The sequence below is a fragment of the Thermobia domestica genome, chromosome 17, assembly GCF_964235325.1.
Source record: "Thermobia domestica chromosome 17, izTheDome1.hap1.1, whole genome shotgun sequence".
In the NCBI taxonomy this organism is placed as follows: domain Eukaryota; kingdom Metazoa; phylum Arthropoda; class Insecta; order Zygentoma; family Lepismatidae; genus Thermobia; species Thermobia domestica.
The window spans coordinates 40,756,180-40,781,675 of NC_137470.1; the positions used below are offsets into that span (position 1 = coordinate 40,756,180).

At 34.7% G+C, this 25,496-nt stretch overlaps 1 protein-coding gene across 1 annotated transcript in view; it reads right to left on the reverse strand.

Annotated features, from left to right (window-relative positions):
• Positions 1–16,527: 16,527 nt before the first annotated feature.
• The window catches only part of LOC145674380 (ly6/PLAUR domain-containing protein 6B-like), a 168,091-nt gene continuing 159,122 nt past the window's right edge, over positions 16,528–25,496 (reverse strand). Inside the window, exon 5 of the mRNA XM_081744354.1 lies at positions 16,528–22,151. Coding sequence (XP_081600480.1) covers positions 21,972–22,151 — 180 coding nt within the window. The 3' untranslated portion in view covers positions 16,528–21,971. The remainder of the gene's footprint in view (positions 22,152–25,496) is intronic.

Below are 25,496 nucleotides of genomic sequence, written 5' to 3' on the forward strand. Positions count from 1 at the left end.
TTGGCTGTGGGGGTTTTGACCGTTCGTGCGTTTGGGGGATTTGTCCATTTGTGTGGGGGTTATGACCGATCGTGTGGGCGTTTTGACATTTCTTGAGTGTGGGGGTTTTGGCTGTGGGGGTTTTGACCTAGACCCAATTGAAACTCACATGAGTATATGGTAACCTCCAAGGTTAATCTCTTTGCACATGGCTAAAAAAATATCTCTGTTGCCTCCGTTTTCATTCTCCCATTCTGCCAGCCTGAATCCCCATTATATTACCAAATGTTATCAATTTTTAATTTCAAATTAAGTGCTTTATGATTTTTTTGCAATTATAAAGTCTCATTAGTTTCTATCACCGTTGTCCCTTAGCACAAGTTATTATAACAAAGGAAAACATATTAATGGATCCTCTTGATTACTTGTCAAGGCTTTTTCTTATAATTCACTTAAGCACTATCACTTTTTTTCACAAATTATCATATCCATTTATTCCTTTTTTTCATAAAATCTGTTTTCAACACATTATATTATCATGCGGTATTAAAACAAATCTGGAACTTCTGATGTTTATTTACCACCATCATTCCATCCGGAAAATTAGTGTGATCTGTACACGAGGGAATGTTTTCGGGCTGCTAAAATTAAGATTACTGGTGCCATGCTATAACTTTGAGTTTCGCCTTATCTCAAGTAGATGCAGACATGTCAGAAGGTTTGATCCTTGTAGATACACTAGTTCAAACGCTGTCCAAGATGAGGTCTGGTAAATATGACTCTCAGCGAACAATATTCGAACAAATTTATCAAGAATGTTTGGAGATGTGCAAAGAAAATGGTATCGAATTCCAGATCCGGAAACCAATAGAATATAGGGGTTCCTTGTGGAAACGAACTAGACATCCGCCATCGAAATATCGCAAATTCATTTTGGATGGATCTTTTCCTTCATTGGATGCAGTAAACGAATTTTCTAAAGATAACAAATCTATCAAGGGACATTTTTCTCCCTACTATTGATAGACAATCTCTGATATGGAAAACCGCTTTGTATCATATTGCAAAATCATCAGATCAATCACCACTCTACATCCAGAAAGTAAAAACTTTTTTAAATTACAACATTGTCGAGCCTATAACCCAGCATTATGGAGTGATCTGCAAACTCAAAATCCTCCCAAACCCAATTAATAGAGCAACCCATAAGCATAAAAAGCATATAAAGCATAACAGGAATTTACACATATGGTTGGTACCTTGAACATGATTGTGATTGTCTAAGGGTCCAGAAGAAACTAGTTTTAAAAGCATAATTTTAGAAAATAAAGCATAAAGCATAATTTAAAATATATAGCACAATTCTTGAAATATTCTCTTTAACTGAAAGTTTAACATACTGTGTTAATATTTTTAAAACCAATATTTACAATGCAAAATCATTGAGAACATAATAATGCAACAATGAAAAGCTTAGATTCATTTCTGTAAACTTTTCGGTGTAATCCTTTGATGTGGAGAAAAGAAAAAAAAGTAAAAGAAGAAATTTTTCCGCCTACAATGAATAGTATGCAAGAACTCCATACTATATTGTTATGTTGACTTTTTGAACTTAAACACTTTCTGTACTTTTTGGTGGCATCTTTTATTTTCCCTTTCTGTATATATGTACCTGTAAGGCGCACACAAATGATAGAAAAAAAATATTCGAGCAAAGCACATCTCTTTACAATGAATTAAGTAGAAAGTTCATTAAATATGAGAGAAACTAGTTGCAAAACAACATAAATAAATAGATCAAGATATTTAAAATATTTAATGTATAAGAAATATTATACACGATTATACACGATTAATGTAAAATAATCATTGAAATTAACAATAAAGCATAATTTGAAAAATAAAAGCATAATTAAACAAGAAATAAAGCATAATGGGGGTTGCTCTAACAATTAAGTTGTATGAAGACGAGAAAAAAACCAAAGCTGATTCCTTAACGAATTTCGTTGATATTTTTTGTGTATACAAAAACGCATTCCTAGAAACCTACATGCTAGGTATCATCTCTGTGATTATATCAGTTTCTAGTGCTCCATGTGAAAGGTCATTCTCTTCTTTGAAAAGATTAAAGACTTGTATACGCAATTCAATGACTCATGATAAGTTAAAAAACTTAGTGTTACTTTATATTGAGAAGAAAATTGCTAAATGGTTAGATCTTTAACAAGTTGTGGATATGTTTGCTGTTGCCCACATGAATAGAAAGATCCTCTTCAAGTAGAGGCATGGACCTATAAGTTATTATCTTTACCTGTAAAAGTGTGTTTGCTTCACTTAAGTCAACCAGCTACACACCATGATTAAATAACTATTTACTTATATTAGAAATCAATTGCATTAATGAATCGTAGTTTTTGAGGTACTAAATTCTTATATTTTCACTGTTTTCCAAAGAGTAAAATCATGAACCACAAAGATGGAAACATTCACCTTGAATACACACACACACACACACACATATATATATATATATATATATATATATATATATATATATATATATATATATTGGAGATGGTCCCTCAAAATCCTCTTGGGCCCTTCATTGTCCACCCCCCTGAAAAAACTCTAGCTACGCTACTGGACACCATGCACCAGAGATGAATTCTCTACCACTGAGCCACCGCGGCCCTGCTTGGGCTTGGTCGTCTATATCCAATATCTCTTTTGGTGTTGCTTAAACAACTTCTAGTTTTGTTCTAAATCCAGACTCCATATTGGCGTAGATATTAATATTACAGTCGATTGGTAAAATCAATCTTCCACATTTAAAAATTAAACTAGACACAAGTACAAAAATAAGCATTTACCATAAAAACACTAGCTGCAAGTGTTCAAAATAGATTTATGGTTTCTATAAAATCAATTGAAAATTGCTATTTTTAATTAGGCAGCTAGTGGAAAACAGCAGCTTTCGACTCCAGCCGAGTTTAAACTCAACCTAAACTCAGTTGACCAAAGTGAACTGATCTGACTGACCCGACCCGACAACCCGACCCGAGCTGACCCGACTAACACGACCCGATAACCCGACCCGAGCTCACCCGATTGACCCGACCCGACAACCCGACCCGAATAACCCGACCCGAGCTAACCCGACTGACCCGACCCGTTTGGGAGCACTACTCGAGTGGAAGTTTATTAAAATACGTTTATTAAAATCCTTTTTACTTTTATTAAAATACACATCCAAAAGTGTAAAGAGAGCTCTAAATTATTGCGAAACTATAGAACTTCTCATGTAAGGTACATATAAAATTCCATACTGAATATATCTTGGCACGTATCCCAACGGTTTCGGAAACTCAGCTTCAAAAAGATGTTAAGCGGGAAGTTTCTAAAACATTTTAATTTCCTATTTTATGTTCGTAAAATGGTCCAGCTAGGTACACGTACATGTTTGAAATGCACCTTTAAATATAGCTCCAATTGGGTCTTTTATTTTATTTCACTTCATATTTGCATCCTAACGTAAGGAAAGAAGGTGAAAGCATTCAAATATACAATACCTTACTAATACCTTCTATGAAGTTATTCTTCTTGTGTGGAGAACAGGCATTTGTGATAATGAAAATATAAATTCGTGGACTTTGATTTTCGTAAGTGCGCCGCATGATATATCTCACAGTTATTGTTGCCTAGGATTGATGTTGATCAAGGGTATGGGACATGTTTACCTCTTCCACGCCAACTTAGAAATATAACTCAGCTATGTGATATAGGATCCAGGATTTAACCTAGAATTGAAGCCACACTCGACTTCAATGAAGATAGAAATCGTGAAAATGCTCGACAAATATGCATGAGAGTTAAGATTCCAAATTTGTTAAGATTTGGTTAAGTCCTAAGTGTTGTTTGACAATCAGCAATTAAATGGGAGAGTAGAACTTAATTAGGGGCCCCGCGTAGCGTAGTCGCTAACTCCCTCGCCTTCGGTGCGAGCGGTCCCGGGTTCTATTCCTGCTGGGGACATTCGGTGGAAAAACCGTGAAAAGTTTTTTTCAGGTAGCCACCCCGAATGAGGTTTTCCTAGGCTTTCCTCATTCACACCAGGCAAATGCCTGGGTGGTACATAACTTTCAGGTCCCAGGGCGCTTCCTTCCTTCCCTTTCCCTGGACAGTGTGCTCGCCGACAGACGTCATCCCTCATCCTTCCTTCCCTTTCCCCCATAAATGGCCTTCAATGCCGAAAGCCCAGAAATCTAGTTCCTAATCCTAATCCTAATCCCAGAATTTAATTAGGTTCTTTCATTCCAAAAAGTTAGTAAACTTACCACCTCCACATAGTTGGCAGGATACAAATGAGAGCAGTGTATTAGTTCGTCGCCATCAGCTCGTCGACAACACCATACATACGGTAGGATAAATGAAAGTTACTGTAACTGCGATTGAAGGTTGGACAGGGTTTCATAAAGAGGTGGGAAAAGCAAGAAGTAAATACATTCCTCCAAATGATACTCTACATAAGAAACTCTTATGGATTTAAATTTATCAAGGTGCACTTGGTAGCGAATGTGAGCGCTGTACCAAAAGTTTACGGTAACTTTCCTTTTATTTGTACAAATGTTCTGAGCAACACTTTCTAGTACCTTTAACTCTAGCTCATTTAACTTCTCTTCTCCTATTTCCATTGTTTAAACCGACCATTATGCTCCAATACCTGCTTTCTCTTATCATGTATTCATAACCACTTCCTGTGCGAATTATATAGAATTTCGAATACGGCAAATGGCAAATTTTGCCCCTGTAGATGAAACTAAAAAGAAGCCTACATTTCGTGTGATGACACCGGTCAAAATGGTTCAATTAACACTGAAACATATATGTTATAGACGCTGTGATCATATCTTCAGTTTCCCTTCACACAATTTCTTTTCTGATAATTGCGGTTTCTCCAAGAATTGTTTCGAGTCATTTATTTTATTCGTTCTTAATTCAATGAAGATGTTGCTTATTTTCCCTTGCTTTCAAACAACCAAAAAAATTTACAAAAGGGAAACAGCACACTATAATTGAAATCAACACAATTTACGAGTGGTGTTCTCCTGAATCCTTAACAATATATTTCTGATCCATCCCTTATTTATAATCTTTCACGACCGATAAACCGAATGGTAATTTGGATTATATCTTAGCCGAAACTATTATTTTTCTGATTATAATATCATTTATAATATCATAATAAGCAACCTAGTTTGACTCTTTTCTCCACTGATAAAGAAGCTTGCTACGATCTGAAATGTCGATTTGGATCAGACTCTAAAGATCAGGCAGAAAAAAAATGGAGGGCCCTGGCAACACTTGCAGTGACCCTCGTATTCAAAATGAGGCTAATGTGTAGGTGATACATTTGTGACAACACTATGAAAATGGTAGTCTTTGCTGCAATACAAAGCGAGATAAAAGTTCAGAACGAAATTCCTATAAAAACGCGAAAGAAAAGAATATATATCATTTTCAAAGGGCTGTTGCAGACCTTCGTGTCTTCGGCTCTGGTGATGCCCCTAATTATCACAGAATCATGCCTGTTACATCGTTGGAAAGCTTATGAAACACAAAATCCAACGGGGGAACGAGCTATTTGTGCAATTCCCACCCTTTTCGTCTTACATGTAACCGTCCTAAAAGGTAGGTTAATTATGTCCTAATTTATGTTAAAAAACTGAGAGTCAAAAAATTGGCCAGCACGAAGATTTATCCCTCAGGAATACGCTGATACCAAAAGTGTCTTTCTAGCTTAATTAGCGGCTGAGCTCATGAGGTTTATAACCTTGAAGCAGCAGCCTCAATGGAGAGTTTAAATGTTAAAGTTCTCTGCTGAAAAGAAGTTCTAATTTGAACTTATACCACTTAGCATCCAAGTGGCTCATTAATATACTTAACGTTACAAGTAGTAAAAAACTAGTGAAGTATTTGTCTAAGTCTTCCATACACACAATAAAAATTTATGTATCGTATGAAGTGACAGCTATCACTTCCTTATTCTGGATTGATATCAATCGACCAATGAAGATGCCTGCTACAGACCCCTAGATATCTTCGGCTACTGAATATGTTACTTTTCTTGCTAATTTTCAGTTTTCTTTGAATTAATTTGCTCGATCTATTTTCTTGTAGTTTGCGGCTTCTCTCACAAGAGTTCATCTTTTATAATATTTGTATATCCATGTAAATTAGAGAGGAAAGGCTTTGCAATTGAATTATCGCAAAATTCTAAACGAATTAACAAATTAATGTACAAATAGGAACACTTGTTATTACAGTTTTCAAAATTATTATATTTGATTGTTCTTTCGTAATATCATGTTTGACGAATTACATACTACAATTACAAAACATGTGAGAACCTGTTAAACTTTAAGAACAGCCACTGGACAGTTATGAACTTAGAGAGGGAAAAAAGTTTTGTTATTTAATTCAAGATAATGTTAAATAAACGTTACTTTAATCAAGAGTAATAAACAGAGAAATCATATGGTGAGAAATGTATGAGGATTCTAGTATCAAGTTAAAATGATATGACTACCAGAATAATAACACTTCCTTGTTTTAAAAGATTGTTAGAGGCAGCTGTCACTTAGAAAGGAAAGTTGTCTTCCTCGTTGAACAGCTATCTTTCGTGTTTGTGTTTCTCTCCTTCTTCAGCTTTTCAGAAATGTTAAAACCAGATAAACCATATTGACAGTTGTTCTCTGCTGCTATTCAGAATCAGGCTAAAGGAATACACTCCTATTAAAGTAAGATGGTATATTTCGTATTTTTAGAATTAGGATTAGGAATTAGATTTCTGAGCTTTCGATATCTAATGTCATGTCAGCCTCTCAAGTACGAAGGATGGTGTCTCTTGGATATCACAGTACCCGGGAAATTGAGGAGGAAGAGAGGAATCTGAAATAAAGAAAGTAGCTTCTGACCATTAACACGTTGACCGTCACTAAATATTTTAATATTTCTCATCTGTGCGCCACTGGCAACAATCTGCTACTAATACTTTGTTCGCCTTTGTTTTAACCCCATAAATGTATAATTTTCTTTGTGTATGGTTTTGTATATACGCGGCGTGGATATTAAATTTTGACTTCTAAGCTATATGTATGTAATAGCATACACACCTATAGAGCGAACATGAAAAAGTGCAATATATATTTGTGTGTATGGAAAACCATACACGAAGCGCTGCATGAAGGAGCCGTGTATATGGAAATCCATAAACATGGCAGCCAACGTGTTAAGTTAGGTACCTGATGAGAATGACTAGCCTAAAGAAGCTTTTTATACTTCTTTGACCTAGCGTCCCCGATCGAACTCAGGACCGTTCACACCAAATGCAAGGACGTTAACGACTACGCTATGCTGGTATACTTTAATATTTTTACGCTGTAAGTAAACAAGGATTGTAAATTTCAATTTAAAAAGCAATCACCTATTTGTTTACTCAACTTCGGTTAAGCGATTTCCTTCAATCGATTAAGCGTCCCAAGAATATGCCATCGCCATTCTTCGATCTCTGCTAAAGACAGAAGTGATAAAAATATACTACTACAACTTTCAGTCTCATTATTCCTCTGAGGGGGAGAACGATGGCTCAGTGGTAAACACTTACCTCTGGTGTATGAAGTTCTTGGTTCGATCCCCAGGCATTCAATCACCTTAATCATTCGTCTCTGTTAGACTAAAATATATAATCGTGGGACGTTAAACTGAAATATTTCATTTTGTCATTATTGATCTAAGAACGCGAAAACAATAACAGAGAGAGAAACATTTTATTATTATTATTATTATTATTATTATTATTATTATTATTATTATTATTATTAATAATAATAATAATAATAATAATAATAATAATATTATTATTATTATTTTGTAGGGTTTCATTTACTGTTCTAAGAATAATTACCATGTTCTCTCTTAAGTCTCTACACAAACGGAAAGTGACATAAATCAACCATTTCCAGTTCGAAAATTGACCGCTAGAGAGTAAAAACGAGGAGATAACAGAGATGTGATTTTTCTGCAATCAATTGATGTTTCAAGAATACTATATATATCCCATCTCCACTCCAGTCTTTCAACTATAATAGGAAGCGATAGCAATTTATTACCAGTTCGGGTTTTAATATCAATTGAGAAAATATGACATCATTTAAACCAAACTCCTTCATGTGGTGTACACGTGACACTGTTATTTATTCTCCTTTCAAGATAGCCCTTCAGGACAAGAACAGGAACATAGAAAACTTCGAAAAGTTCAAAAGCCTTTGATGCTCGAACATCAGGGAGAAGGATTTGAACTTTCAAGGAGTATCGTCTGAAGATAGTCAGCCGAATGCCTCTCTTCGGTTACCACACCGCAGCATCCATTACCTTACTGCCGCCCGCTCTCTTCGGTTACATCACATAGGCAAACATGAGATCAATCCTGCTCCCTCTCTTCGGTTACACCGCACCGACAACCATTAGCTTACTCCCGTTCGCTCTCTTCTGTTACACCACACCGTCAACCATTAGCTTACGCCCGCTCACTTTCATAAAAAAAAAAGTCACACAAAACATTTTTGATTTTAGCAACTTTGTTCACTGAACTCTGATAATATCTTGTTAAACTTACTTTTATGGGCAACATATATACAATTGAAGAATTTGTTTTTAGTTAAGTCATAGCACTTGTACACTCAAGAAAACAAAAAATCAACTCAACTCAACGATGCTATTTATGTATGGTTTTGATGCATCCAATTATATATACTTTCAAGTGATTTTCGGTGGAATTAATACGATATTTAGACTTTAAAGAAAATCTGTCCAGTATATCTGTATGATTTCTTTCCGGAAACAGAATGGACAAATTTTATGAAAATATTGATATGCAATTATGATTTTTGCCATCACAGAAGTTATTATATATGCCAAGATCTACGATTTAAAGTGGAAACAGAACCAATGTAATTCGTTCAGTGCTGTCCCACCAGAAATAGAACGTAAAACCTAATGCATCAAAAAGTATGGGCTCCATCCAATATAGTAGGGGAGAGCATTTGCAGAAAGCTAATAGTATCAACTATCTAGAAGGCAGCAGGTACAAAACTATAAGATTAGATCCATGCATTGTTGTATATATGTTTATATTTCAAAGTTATAATAACAGAAATTCCTCATAGTATATACACAAAAGAAAAAAATCTTTTTTCGCTCTCTCCTTCGGAGCGCTATTACTGTTTAGAAAATTGTTTCCAGAACCATAAGATAATTATATTATCGTTTCATCAAAGAGAATCAGAGAAGAAGGAGACTGAGTGAGTAAACCGCAGACACAGAGACCAGACCAAAAATCATTCTGATATTCAGTTCTCGGTAAAATATATTAACAAGTAAAGAGAAGACCAAAAACCTATTGCAGATTTCATTTTCAAAAGGCTATATGAACAGACACAGACTACACAAAAAAAAAACAGCAGTGTATTGATAAAGACACTGGTGACAAAATCCAATATTCTTTATGTTTTATTATTTTATTATGAACTCAATGTTCTTCACATTCTAATTTTAATAACTTTGAAAAATAAAAATCCCAGAATTCAACTTGGAAAAAGTTTCTCACATAAAGAGCTAAAATCTTTAAATAGACCAGGTAAACGAGAAAAAATAATCTAATCGAGTGTAAAAAAAAACTTGGTGTAGACACAAAACTCTTTTCCAATTAAAAAAAATCCTTTCGTGAAATTGTTGGCAAAGGCCTAGATTTGGAATAAATATTAAGGTGGGTAGGAAATATGCTAAACTTTCTTTTCTAGATATTAATACCGTTGAAAGGTTGCGAATTCGAGAGACATAAGGAAGTGTAAAAAATAAATAAAACCTGTTTATATTTTCCGTGCGTGCATGTGCTCTAAAGTTTGTCGAAATATGAGAAAAATTCATTTTTACGATAATTGTTAAAATTTTTAAATAGAACCACAGAAAATATTATTTAAATCCATCAACATCTTCCGGTCGCTCATTGCCTTCAAAATTAATGAAATTGTGAAACAAAATTTATAAACAGGCCTAAAGGTAAATCACAGTTCAAGGAAAGAAATACTAACAACTACGTGTTTTTTTTTCTTTATTGAGCACAAGCTTAAATGTTTAAAAACAAATTTTATCAGACCATTAGTAATATTTATAAAGATATTATTTTTATTGCCAGTACTTAGTAGAATATATAGAAATGCTGTTAATTGCAATCAATTCATATTAATAAGAATTTATTCCATCTTCTTCATTAATCCTATATTCAAATCGGAAGCGGTTCAAATTAGCAATTTCCGCCTTCAACACTTATCGACATAAAACAAACATGGTAATGCATAACAACAAGTAGTATTTTGCAATCAATTTAGTGTCTTAAGAGAACATATCGTTACAACTCGCAATACTCTCCTGAAACCGGAAGTAGTTGAATTTTACTATTATTTTTGATTCCAATACTGGATTTCCTAGAGCCAAAACGGTCAGAAATATCGAGAGGAGTTCTTGTTTTCAATTTCTTGGTCCCGAGTTAGGTTTCATGTCCTTCGCTTGCACTATATTCAAACAGTGAGTGGTTCAAATTAACGATTTTCGGTGTCAAGATTTATCATCGTAGAACAACATGATATTCGATTGTGACAAATATTTTTCTTTCTTTCTTTCTTTCTTTCTTTATTTCTTTATTTATTTATTTATTGCAAACGATTCACGGTCTCAAGAGAACATATAATTACGACCCACAACATTCTACCCAAACCGGAAGTGGCTGACTACTATTTCCATTTTCAATACTGATTTTCGTACAGCAAACACGGTAAAAGATATAAGTCATAGGGATTAATGGCTTTTTGATATTGGTTCAGCGTCCGCGGAACAGATTTTTATCTTTGATCATATTAATCTATTAGAACCAGTAGTTATAGATGTACTTCTTCAAGTTTGAGTGTTAAAGTCCCACAGTTTGGAAGCATACTGTCGTTTCGCACTGTGAAACGAAACTGACTTGTTTCTTTTGATTTCTGTACGTGACCTGATTTAAGATCAAATACCTGGTTCCTGAATCCCCTACAACAGAAACAAGTTGCAAGTTCGTTCTTTTGATACAAGTTATTTTCTTCACAGTTATAAAGCTTCATTACAGCTCATTACCTCAAATTATCTCGAGTATAGTAAATTACTTCATGTCCAGATTCAATCATACATACTCGCAGCTAGACCCAACCTCCGTTTTCCTGGGAGAGTTATTTCTACTTTTAACTGTCCTCATTAACAATGTGACTGTAGTGGTTAGCAGAAAGACATATTTCATGGTTGTCATTTGGGTGGTAACATTGAATTCTGTTGATCAAATCGATTCCTGGAGGCAACTAGAAACCGAACTCGGCTGTTATTACTTGTTTCCTAACCACAAGTGCGTTGATTTAAAAAACAATTAAAACAGCAATAATAATAATAATAATAATAATAATAATAATAATAATAATAATAATAATAATAATAATAATAATATAAGTAGTAGTAGTAGTAGTAGTAGTAGTAGTATCAAGGTATTTCGTTTCATTGTACTCAATGATGTTAAGTTGCCATTTTCAATTATCTTCAGACCACCATTATGGCTAAAGGCAACATGAATAAATAAGACTCGACCGAATTCTTGCTTGTGGCTTTGTGTAATATATTTATGTCTGCTGATACATGTTTCGGAAATATTTCAGCATTTTTACTTTAATATTCATAGATAATAATACAAACGAAAACACCTAACTAACAATGAAGAACATGTTCTAAACTAAATTTATGGAAGACACCGTACGTCTGTTAATTAAATTATTAGCATTAATTACCCGCCTCGCTGGGTTAAATTAGGAAAAAAAAAAAACAGTAACATGTTTCGTTAGTCAGTCACTTTCTACTATTACTAAAGCGCTCTTTGATATTGGTTATTTTGACTACATATATATACCCCTCCCACAATTTTTACGGGGCTTAATTTGGATTTAATTGGCATCAGAACTGTCACTGTTTATCTTAGCGACCTCATAAACTATAAATTCGACACTAATATCGGTCATTTTTGATCATTTGTAAGTTTTCCCCTCCTTTAAGTTACATCGTCAAAATGAGATGACAAAAATCATCTCGTGTTCGAACTTCATATAGGTTGATGGAGATCGGTCCGGTGGTTCAAGAGGTATTAAATTTTATTTATTTTTATACATCTCCCCCTCCTACCTCCTTCCCTAAGTTCTATCGTCAAACGGAATAGATGAATATCATCCCAGGCCCGAACCTCATCTATGTTGAAAATTTCATTGAGATCGGTCAAATGGTTCAAGAGTAAAGTCACATAGACAGTCACTTTCATTTTTTACACATATTTCCGCCTCCCCCTTCTCCTCCCCTACGTTGCACCGTCAAAGTTAAATGATAAAGATTATCACAAGCCTGAACGTCATCTATGTTGAAAATTTGATAGAGATCGGTTGGGTGGTTCAAAAGTTATTAAGTTTTATTTATTTTTATATATATTTCCCATCCCCTTCCCCTCTCATAAGATCTACCGTCAAAGTAATATGATAAAAACCACCCCAGGTCCGAACTTCATCCATATTGAAAATTTGATTAAGATTGGTTCTGTGGTTAAAGTATGATAAAGTCAAAAGACTGTGAGTTTTATTTTTATTTTTACATATATCTCCCCTCTCGTCCCCCTCCCGAATGTTGCACCTAAAAGTGAAATAACAAAAACATTCTAGGCTCGAACCTTACCTATGTTGAAAGTTTGATCAAGATCGGTCTGGTGGTTCAAGAGTTATTAAGTTTTATTTATTTTTTATAGATTTTGAATCTGACAGGAATAGCTGGAAATAAGTCTGACAGGAATAGCTGTAAATGATCAGCAATGACTTATCGATAGCTAGGAGACATCATGATACCCTCCACATTCACTAAGGAGCAGATAGATGATCATGTGAAGGTTACCCAAGGCGTAATGAGGCTACCACTGGCGTGTAGTTATACGATTGTGCTCATCTTGAGATGATATTCCCCTGAAGGACAAATGCTGACCAGGTCATCGATGTGATGAAGGCAGTACATTAATTCATCAGACTGTGCAATATTGTGCCATTGCTCTGTGGTGCAATGACGTTGGACACGTAGCCATTCTAATCGTTACCAATAATGCTACACGGTTAACATTGCTGTGGAGACCAATATCTAATAGTTTATGGCGAAAGGTTTGCTGAAACGCACTCATATTTTGTCCACTTTCAAAGTCTATTAAAATGTGTTGATAATTTTGCCACAGTTTCCGCTATATCCTGTTCTCTCAACCTCACAATATACGACGTCCGACACCTTAAATGAGGTGTGGCCATCCCGTATTCCGTAGTTGGATACTGATTTCACCGCCCATTTCTATCTGTGTAAGACATTAAGTACGGTAGCTTCACAAACATCTACAATTGGCCCTGTTTCCGAGATGCTCGTTCCCAGCCTTTCGACCATCAAAATCTGGCCTTATCAAACTCTGAAGTAATGCTGGTCTTGCCCATCCTACACACAAGTTGAGTGATCGAGTGTGATCCCTGTTGTCGTCTGGCAAGCGGTTCTGTTGTGCTTTGTTCATCTTATATTAGCCTAACGACTTCATTGAAAAATAGAAGGCCATGATATTTTGGTAAGTTAGTGTGCATTGCCTTCGTATATGTATATTTATGATCCAACAATTACTTTGATTTAGATTGTCTGTTTATTTCTTGAAATAACGTGATCGCGTAGGAGACTATTATAAATGAAATTATATTAAAAAAAAAAAAAAAACTAAGAGAGGTGTTGGTTTGTTTCAGATTGTTAAGTCTCAAAAGGTTAAGATATTTTTCTTCCTATTTCCACCTTATTACATACTTTGCTAAGACATCATTAGTAACTTGATAATCTTGTGAAAGCCGGGACGGGAACCATAGCCAGTAATCCAGCTCCCTTGGAGTAGGGTGGAGAACGACCAGTACTGTGAAGGTGGATCTTACATGATGGTATGTGTACCCACTAACTACACTGTATTCAAACCACCGGTTGTGACTCAGAGTCAACATTAATAATGTATAATGTCGTTAATAACCTTGACGTTGTATAAACACGCATAACACGATAACTCAGTAGCTCAAAATCTTTTAGTGAATTTATAGTTCAAAATATAATCGAACCCTATACCTCCTGAAAATCCATAAATGCTTAACTAACTATATATTTTCTTCCTAATAGGTCTATATGTCTAATGTACGAGTAATCCATTACATCATCTAATCTAACGGGTGTCTAATAAATATTATACCCCTTAATTTTTTTCAAGGTACCAGTGTGTGTGGAGAGATGTGTCATTGGTAAGGATTGTTATTAGATATTCCAAGTTTTGCTTGAAGTACCCGCTATTCTTAAGACCACAACTTTTTCAAGATGTCGCCCACACAACAACAGAAGGTATTTTGTGCTGTGGAATACCCAAACACAAAGTCTGTTATCACAGTTCAACGCAACTTTCGGCGACAGTTTCGGATCGACTCACCTGACAAGAACTCTATTAAGTGTTGGCATACACAACTCATGGAGACAGGTTGCCTGTGTAAAGGCAAAAGCACTGGCCATCCTTCGCATTCAGAGGAGACAGCGGACGGTAGATATAGTTCGGCAATTCTTCCAACGCAGCCCCAGTATGTCAGTTCGGAAACCGGGAAGTGAGTTAGCATTACACCACTCAACGATCTGGGATATTATTGGTAAGCGTTTGAAATTCAAGGTTTACAAGCTGCAACTTGTCCACGCATTCACTGAGGATCTTCGTATTGTCTTCAGTATAGACATGTTGGGATTCCTGTGAAATCATTTCAGGGAGAGGATAGTCTTCCGTGATGACGCAACCTTCCATATCAACAGCAAAATCAACAGACAATGTTCGAATCTAGGGTTCAGAACACCCTCGACGAATCATTCAGCATGTCCTTGTCCTACAATGGCCTTGATATCGGACGAAGCTGGGAGAGTGGATTACAGAAGGCATGTTGATTAGAGCATGGAAGGAAATGGACTAATGACTAGGTATCTGCTGTGTCACGAAGGAAGCCCAGATTTTATCTTTGTGAAGCGGGTAAAAGAAAACTTTAATTCATTACCTTGCTTTTGGTATATAAAGGATTCTAATATCACATATTGAGTCCTAGATTTTTTTATATGCTACATTCTTTTACGGACACCCAGTATATCATAGTTACTATATGACAGCATTTGTGTGTACATTCCATATTGTGAAAGTGTAGATTTTCGTCCCAATACAGTTTCGGAAGCTCTCTAGTTTGTTCGCATTTTCCAAGTTCAAGTGTGTTTTCAATTTAATTTTAGATAAGTTTACATTGTAAACAAAAAATATGTTTGGATATTTGTATTAAAAGGAGGAATTATTAATAAAAATAATATTTGCTGAAAAAATTTGAATAGATAACGGCAAGATCATACTGTGTAAGACTCTGAATGTATTTATTTTCATATGTCTCAATATATTTTTCATAACATTTATTTAAAAAGAAAAAAAAAGAGAAGACTTAAAAGTAAAATATAATACTTATCAATCCCGTGTCAATGACAATGATTATACAATGAGCGGTTGAATGGAAATGTGTTCATACTTGAACATTCCAGGATACGGTAATTTATTAATTTATGCATGACATAAACAATTACATTCGTGTTTCTTGAAGGCACTGTTAATTACTAGTTTACGGATGTTAGCTTGTGTTGTGCTGATTTACAACTACGTATATTTCGTTACGCATCTAATGGATTAAGTCAACATTATTATTATTATTATTATTATTATTATTATTATTATTATTATTATTATTATTATTATTAAATATTCTGTATTTTGTTAAGCCCTGGGAGTGAGTTTGTTTTGTTTAATTTTAGGTTTGAGCCTGGAAACGTTTGTTTGTTCCACTTTTCTCGATTTTCAGCTTCTTATTTTAACTCCCAATATTTTCTTATATATTTCAAATCATCGATTAGCTGTGCTCTTCTTTTTCCTATCCCTCGCTTTTCTTCCATCTTTCCCTTTATAGCGTTATAAATATTATCATTTCTTCACAAAATGTGTCCAATCTCATTGACCTTCCTACGAAGAATGCTGGGTTAAAAGTCCTCTTCTTTCCTATGCATTCTAAAATATCTTCGTTTGTTACTTCCTCTGTCCATTGTATCTTCTCCATCTTCCTTCAGCAATACACTTCAAAACTCTCTAAATGTAAGAAAAGGAGCCTTATATGACAAGGACGAAGAAAAGTTACGTTTGTTTATTCGTTTCTGTATATGTCTTGATTTTATGATGTACATCATCATGTCACAAAACAATAGTACTAGTACTCATATTGTGTTCGATTGTGGATTAAAATAGAAATACGCATTTTTTACATACTATTTTATTACAATAAATTAATACATCGCTGTTTAAGTACACGCAGAATACTTTAGAAACACAAGATTCACTTGGAAGAAGTAACTAGACAAATAAATCATAATTACATTCATTTATTGTATTTATTCTTTAGTAAGACGCATTCTTTCTTACTTATTATTTATTATAGAGGTAAACTGAAGTGACGAGACAAAAATATGTTTGGAGTTTGGAACACTGGAATATTTACCGTTTATAGACAACAACGTAGATCTCTATGCATTGATTTCTTAAGATAAAAATTATACACACACAGTAAATTTTATGAATTGAAATCACTCAGATTTTGTGATTAAACAAAGTGTGCTAATTATGCCAAAAAATTTAATGACAGTGAATATTCCCTATCGATATTACTTTTAGGTTCAAAAACTCTTAATCTCCTTTCGTCAGGAATATTGAATGACAACAAAAAGGTACATACTAAATATGCTTTTTACATAGACATATATTTTACACTAATATTCCGAATTTAAATGAACATAAATTTAAAGTGAAATGTACAACCTTGTTCAAAACATCTTGACCATCCAACTTGATTTAGAAGTCGATTTCTTTTGGCAAGCGTACGTAGGAAATTTTAATAATTTGGCTATAAATAAAAGTCTTTATTGGCCAGAAGAAATATGTGTTTGTTTGTCAATTCCAACTGCAGAACTTTCCTAGAAGATTTGGGTGGGCAGTTTTTTTCTTTTTTTTTAACAAGATTATATTTAATTAGTAATCACATGGAACTCGAACTATTTTTTTCAATTGCCCTGATTTCTAATGCTTACATGGATGCTTGCTCAGAAACAATTGAATTTTGAAGTACAGGGTGGTCCACAATTACGTATATATTTAACTGACTATAGTATTTGTCATTCAGGACAAAGAATTTCGATATGGCAACGCTGTGTAGCCTTAGAGTGGGGATAACAGTCACTTGTGGAAGCAAGATGAAGCACCGCCACACTATGCCATACCAGTACTAGAGTTGCTTAACGAAGCATTCTCGAACCGCTGAATCGGTTGACGTGGGTCTGTGGAGTGGCCAGTTCGATCTCCGGATTTCAAAACATCTGACTTTTTTCTTATGGAGTGTTTTAAAGAACAAAGTTTATCTACATCGCATACGCAATTTGACCGAACTAATGTAAGCTATCACAGAAGAGTTCCACAGGGTACCAGTACGAGTCTGTCAAGTTGCTTGTGACAACGTTGCTCTTTGTCTCCAGGCGTGCATCGGTTTGGATGGTGCATTGGTAGAACATGCAATGGAGAACAGAGATTAAAATTCTTGTAAGCAAAGGCATGAAAGTATTGTGTTTGTGTTCAAGTTACGTTGCTACTTTCTTTACATTTTTGAAACATTTTTGAGAATTTTTGAAACACCGTGTACATAATTATGGGCGACACTGTACTATAAGTAAGAAGTACTTTCTCATTCATTTTCTTGTGCTAGTGGTATGATAGGTAGGCCTATATATTTTTTTTCATATAGAGATAACATTGTATACATATTACTCTTTAAAGCTACTTTTGGCACAAAAATACTATTTTGAGCAGTCATGCATATAAATAAATACATTTTCGCATTTTCACACAGTTTTACACTTACATATTTCTCTGGTATTATACTTTAAACTTATCATTCACTTACTTTTTAATCGTAAAAAAATGTTGTGACCCTATTTTTGCGAGGTCCATTGTTAAGTCTTTACTTGCACGCATACAAGCTTTCAAACATACACATATAAATTGTTTGAACATAAGCACACATTTTCACCGTTAACACATTTGGGTGTTTGAGAAACCTACGACTTGAGTAAAATTTACACAAATTTCAGAAAGGAATGAGTGATTTGAAACGTTTCGACACCTCATGAAATCAGTACTTTAGTGAGATACGTGGTTCAAGTTATTCGACGACAACGTTTCCTAATTCTCTAGAACGGAATGGCACTTTCGTTTGAGATACAGTGCTTGCATTACCGTATTCAGATTAACCTCGTACACCCTATATTATTGATCTAAGCTTGGTAATAACTGGCCATTGATACATCTGATTGTCAATTCGATATAGTAACATTGGTGTGATACAAATATGTACCGTGTTATGCAAAAGTGAACTAAGCGCCAAATTTTGAAAATCCACGTAAATGCGACGATTGGTTCCTGATAAACATTAGAACGTTTTGCACAATCGAAAAGAGAGGGAAACCAACACCTTTCCAAAAAAAGAAACATAATTTCACTTTTGATTACGGCTACACTAATGCTGGACATCAACCTTTAAACGTAATTTTCTCAAAAGTACGAAAGTGGCGTTTAATTCCTTTTCGCATGACACGGTACATATGTATTTTTATATAAATACATTGAAGGAAGTGCCGTGAAAATTTCAAACTTATGCCAAAGATTAATCATGTCCACTACAGGTATAATTGTCCACAAAGTTACGTAATACCAATAATCCTGTCAACTAGAACTTCAGTCTTTAGCACTTCTTTTTTAATTTGGAACTAAACATACAGGAGGCAGATGGGTTGTCAACATTCTATTAATCAATCATTCCTCTCAACATATTACGATTAATACGCTTTCTCATTACTATTTTGATAAAACTCGGATAAGTAATAAATGAAAATTCGAAAACGAAAGCAAATATTGCTGTAAAACTAAGGCGTAAACAGTCACTCCAGTAGAACAGATACTCGTAAGTCACAAAAAAGACATGTCAATTACGAGATAAAGTAACGTGAATTTATTTCATATTAAGGTTAAAATTATATGCATGCATTTTGTATTCTATGCATTCTTTTAATGTTTAAGAACTTCCTCATATATTTGAAAATACGGTTTCAGGTTTAGAGTTACAAAATGATGGTTGACAACTGAGAACACGAAAGCAAATAACCAAAATGGGTATCATAACAAGAGATTTAGCTATGATTGAGAGTTCGTTTTCCGAAGTTAGGAGTTTCCGTATTCTAAAAAACCCCCACCCTACTAATCCGTTCGTTTCGCATAAGAGTTTTTATCTTCAAGACCTCCATCAATTTTTAATAAACCTTTATCCTTGGAATGTTAGTTTCTCAAAAATATTTTTATTACATCTCTAAGAAGGCAATTTCTTTACAAAAATAAAGGTAGTCAAGAACGTTCTGTCGCTTTTTGGGAAATTCTGTGTTCAATTGGCTCTCATACCGTTAGATGAATGCGAATGGAGATAAGGTGAGGGTCAGTTGTTGGTATAGGTATATCCAACATACTGCCCGGTTGTGGCAGTTCAGTTAGACCATGAACTCGCGTAAGGACAGAGTGAACATGGGACCTCCACACTGCGTCATAACGGCGTGTATGTTGTACGAGTTCAAACTTAGGTCAAACGCTGCTGCAGCGGGGAGAAGAATGCCAGGCCTTTGGTGAGGATGTCTTGAGTACCCGGAAAGTGAAGCAGTGGTTTAACAACTTTACGAACGGTGACGAAACACTCGAAGACGCGCCAGGTGCCGGAAGTCCAACAAATGTAAAAAATGAAGATGTTCAGGCAGCTATTGGACCGAACAGTAGCCAGACATGTGAAGAACTGGGACTACAATTCAGTGTAAGTAGAGAAACCATTCAGCAACACCTCCATCAACTTGGGAAACACTAAAAGTTGGGTAGTGGGGTGTATCCCACATAATTTGAATCTGAGCCATAAGGCAACGCGAGCAGACACTTGTGTTCCTTTGCTGTCGTCTGAAGGATGAACCATTTCTGAACAGGGTGTTTACATGTGATGAGAAGTGGTTTCTGTACTAAGCTCCAAGGCGCCGTCATGATTGGTTAGCAGTCCATGAACCACTTCCAAAACAGCAGAAACCAGCACTGTACCAGAAAGCCCACTTGTGTGTTTGGTGGATTGCTTGCGGTACTGTGCATCGGAAACTGCTACTAGCTGGTCAGAGCATCAATGCAACTGTGGACTGTCAGCAGTTGAGCCGTGCTCAAGAAAAAAATAAAAACTCTGGAGCAAGCACTTGTGAATCAATGATAAGCGTCAGGTGAATAGGATGACGCGGGACACGATTCTTTGCCTTGGATTGGAAACATTATTACATCCGCCATACTTTCCGGACATTGCACCGTCTGGCTATCATATGTTCCATTCTTTGGACAATCACCTTAGAGAACGCCAGTTCAAATCCCTAGTAAAAGTGCAAAATGCACTTTATACCTTCTTCGTTTCACGGCCAACCAAGTTCTACCGTAATGGAATCCATGGCCTTTCAGAAAGTTGGCAGATGCTGGTGGGGATTATTCTTGATTTTCGAGGTACGTATTAGGTGACATATCGCTGTTCGAAGGTGGTGGGTGAAAAAGCAACAAAACTTTCTTGGTTACTTGTATAGTATTCTTGTTTTTCTGTATTTAACCATTTTATTTAACCACCCCGGAAACTCCACTAATACTTTTTGTTAGTTCCTTGTTCTACCCAGCAATTTTCTTCAAAAACATTTTGAATTCTTCCAGTCATTTTTTAAGTAATATAATGTTCATCTATCTTAAACAGTACAAAACTTAACACGAAGCGCTTGATGAATTTTATCCATCAACTTTTTATTTAACAGAACACAAAATGCTTGCCTCTTCTTCCCAGAGGCGTAAATCTACATATGAGACTATTAAATAATTCTCTGATATGAAAATATTGTTGCCAATGATATCTTATTTGTTTTCTTGTTTTGAGTAAGGGTAAGCTCAATATTCTTAAAATATAAATCAAGAATTTGACTGTGACTAAACTTACAAAATTTACATGTTCGAGTAAACAATCTGTGATTATGGTGCACTGATTTAAGCTTATTCCAGCTTCAATGTGCTATATGAAATCAGATAAATGTCCGATTCGTATAAACATCACCTTTACATATAACAGTACTTTCTTTTGCAGACAATAAGTGCTATCTAATTCTCAAGTTTGTGTTTTCTGGACTATCAAATATGGCAGCAAATGCTTAACGTATACACTCTTAAAAACTTTGGTACTGTTTGACTATGTTTACCTGTGTTTTTCAACGCTCTTCCTTAAACATTGGTCCTCATATAGGAACAGCAGGTAACAAAAAAGCTGATAATCATTGCACCAAGTGTTTACAGCTAAATCCATTCTGGTAACACTATCCCCATAAATCAGTAAATAACAGCAATTTGAACATGCTGATTCTGTGCAGAATCTTTTCTTCTTCATTTGTATAGGTTCAACACTTTGGGAAATGACACAGATGTTTTATCAGAAATATATTATGGCACAATAGCAACAAATGAGCTATTTTTTAACGATGTGTGCAGGATATGCAACATTGAACACAAACAATTTCTTTCTTATATTTTTTTTTTCGCTAGGCATGCTAATAAAAATAACTAGAAACTAATGCTCCTATTGTCATGTCAACTCATAATGTCTCCACATTGGCCATATGGCCGAAAGTGCACAGGAGAAAAATAACCATGTATTTAAGTGTTTCTGCTGACTATGCGAGTGAGTATTGATCAAAATAGCGTTGGAAGAATCTGTAGGAACTTCTTCGTTGCAATACTGTTCATCACAGCAGGAGGTGCAAATCTGAAAACAAAAATAAAGCTTACTATAACCATTATAGCTATGAATATAAATATAATTACATGTTTAATGTGGTATACATGTACGTTTTCAAGACTGGTCTTCTAACTTCAAAAATGGACAAAAAAGTTTGAGTTCTCAGAAGTATGTTGAATATTATCTAGAGATGAAATGTTATTTTTTTTATAAAACATCACTGAAAATATGATATTCATGTATTTACATTTCAAATGAAAATCTTGAAACATCACTGTCGATATTTTGATTTCGACAAAGATTCTTAAAGATTGGCAAACATATGTATTCGTAAGAAGAAAGCTTCAGAATAAAACGGGATAGAACAACCTAAAAAAAAACTATTAAATATCAACCGGAAATGTTTAGACTACCTAAAAATATTAAATCATAGAAATAGGAACAATTTATATAAAACTCTAAAAAGATCTGCTGAACACTGTTTAGGACAATTTTTAATGTTTCAGGAGTTTCTATTTTCAACAAACTAAAACAAAAAATATTATAGTTGTATTAACAAAGTGAATCTGGTATTAAGGGGCTGCGGTGGCTCAGTGGTAGATCGTTCATCTCCGGTGCTTGCGGTACCGGGTTCAATCTCTGACCCCGCCAAGTGAACTTTGTGGTGAACAGACATCGTGTGCGTGGGTTTCCTCGGGGTTCTCCCGTTTCCTCCCACTTTCTTCATTCCACCACTTCATTCATTTCTCATAATCACCGTCTCCTTTAGCCTGGCCGGCATAACCGTGGGACGTAAAACTCAAAGATTTCATTTAATTTAATTTGAATTCGGTAATAATAATAAGAAAGGAAAGAAGAAGTTCATTTGATATTCTAACCTTCGTCTTCGCTAGGATTTATTTTGTATTGGTAGGCTATAAGAAAATGCATTTTTAAAGGAACAGGAATTTGCATTTAGCACCAACAAAGAAGCATTCTAAGAAGGTAATGAATGCATAATGTTTTTTTTAAATATTACTTTTATTGTTCGTACACATTCAAAACTTTAACATTACCAATTTTTCTTCTTTTGTTCTGTATTCACTTTTTTTTTAACAAATTTCCCCATAAAATCTCTAAAGCATACTAGAAATTATCACTTACTTAAGAATCAATCCACATGCAGTAATCCAGTAAGGGTCGCTTGATCATTTTAGATGCATTTTTATATATTATTACTATATTAATTGGCAACACAAAACTTACAGAAAAATAAATAATCGAGTCCGTTTGTGAATGGTGGTAATTTTTGTTGAGCACCGCGTGCCAATTAGTGACTTTCTAGACGATAGTGTAAAGTTGTATATCTTAGGATTGGATTGTTCAAAAACCTTGCAGCGAACACCATTTTATTCAGGACTTTCGCTCTTCAATTTTGTGTCTTAGTATGTAAAGACTTAATAGGTTCAAACACTAACAGGTGAATATTACTTCTTAATTTTAGTATCAAAATTTAACAAATTCCCCTATTTAGAGCTTGGTGAGGAGAACTGTAAAATTTTATTATTTTGATGATAACTAGAGACTGGATGTTAGGCAAAATGCCTATTATTTAATATTAAAAATATGATCAAAAATAACCTTTTAAAGTATATAAGGGGGTCATACTTTCGATTTAAGCCAATTTTATTTTTGCTTACTTTGCCTGTTTCGCTTCTTACTGCCTAAATAATTGCTTTAATGCCTAATGTTGACTATTATATCCATTTTTTTTCAAAATGAGCCTTCATTGGGAAAATATATCATTTATATAATATAAATAACACCTACAAACTTACATTAGAGAAGCACGTGGTACATTACTACATATAGGGGCTGCACCGTAGCTCTTGCACTCACTTTCACTGTAAATATACACTATAAAGAATGAGAAGCTAGCAGTGAAAATAGCCACACTTTTCTGTAACATTCTCCAGTCGTGTTTCCGTTTGAGGTTTAAAAGAAAGGAGAGTTTTCTAAAAGTACTAGTTTAAGTCTTTTTTCTGATGGTTCAAGGAAAAGGGTTCACCAAGGAAGGTTTCTCATTCACACAACAGATGCCTAAACGAATTAAAAATTTAAAATCTGATTCAAATGCAGTGGTAGTTATTGGTGCAGCTCGTCAGAAAATCCTCAATCCGGCGCTGTATATATATATATATATATATATATATATATATATATATATATATATATATATATATATATATATATAGATAGATAGATAGATAGATAGATAGATAGATAGATAGATAAGGCATATCAAGCTTAGTTTTTATATTTGCATTAAAAGAAGATATTAATAGAAAGGTATTTTTTTCTAAATTCTATAAACATGTTTAAGACTTGAATCTAGTTTTTCTGTTGTATTGAGTATTTATCTTCATTATTTCGAGTTACATTTTAGTGCATATTTTACCGCCTTTTTTTTCAAATTTTAAGTGTCAATTTGCCAGCCTATTTTCCAGGTATTTATACCTAAACATCCAGTCTCCGATTATAACTGAACATCGCACTGTACTCACTATAGCTACAGTATTAACACTGATGCATGCTTCTTATTGTTTATATATATATATATATATATATATATATATATATATATATATATATATATATATAGGGTGTTTAATAAGTAATGGTCATAAATTAAACCGTAGATAGTACACGCCAAAACTAACAAAAAAGTCTTAGTAAACATGTGTCCACAAACGCTTCGTAACGGAGATAGGGGCTGTCGAAAGTGTGGGAAAATGAAGTTTAGAGACAAATATCTCAAAAAGTATGAATCGGACAGAGGGCGGTCCAATGAATGACTATCGAAGTTAGACCTACAGTATACAGAAATGCATGGTTGATAATTCTGCAATGCGCGCGCAAGGGATTCCCCAAAGAAACGGAGGGATTCCCGGAAAATTGTCCAAGGAAAGGGGGATCGAGATGAACATCGAGGGCGATTCTATCCACCAGTAATTCATAAGTCGTGGTACCAGGTCGAAAGCTTGAAAAGATACAAAATGGCGGACAAAGTTTACGTGCCATGTGTGGTTGCATAACCAGCAGGAAATGAGAGAGGCAATTGAAGTGTGGTTGCTGATCTGGTTGCTGTTTCGTAGGGAAAGTATCGCGATATAACCTAGCGGCCTCTACCGCATTCCTGTATGCTTTCCCGTACATAAAGTGCATGTCAGCATACTCAATATTACTGTACATTGTATCAATGGCAAGGTAAGCAATAATTTAGCAACATACTAATAGCACTAATTAACACTGCACAATAGTATCCCCGTGGCTTTCCAACACTACTGAAACTATTGCACTGTTCCCCGCAATATGGTGAAGTAAGTACATCCA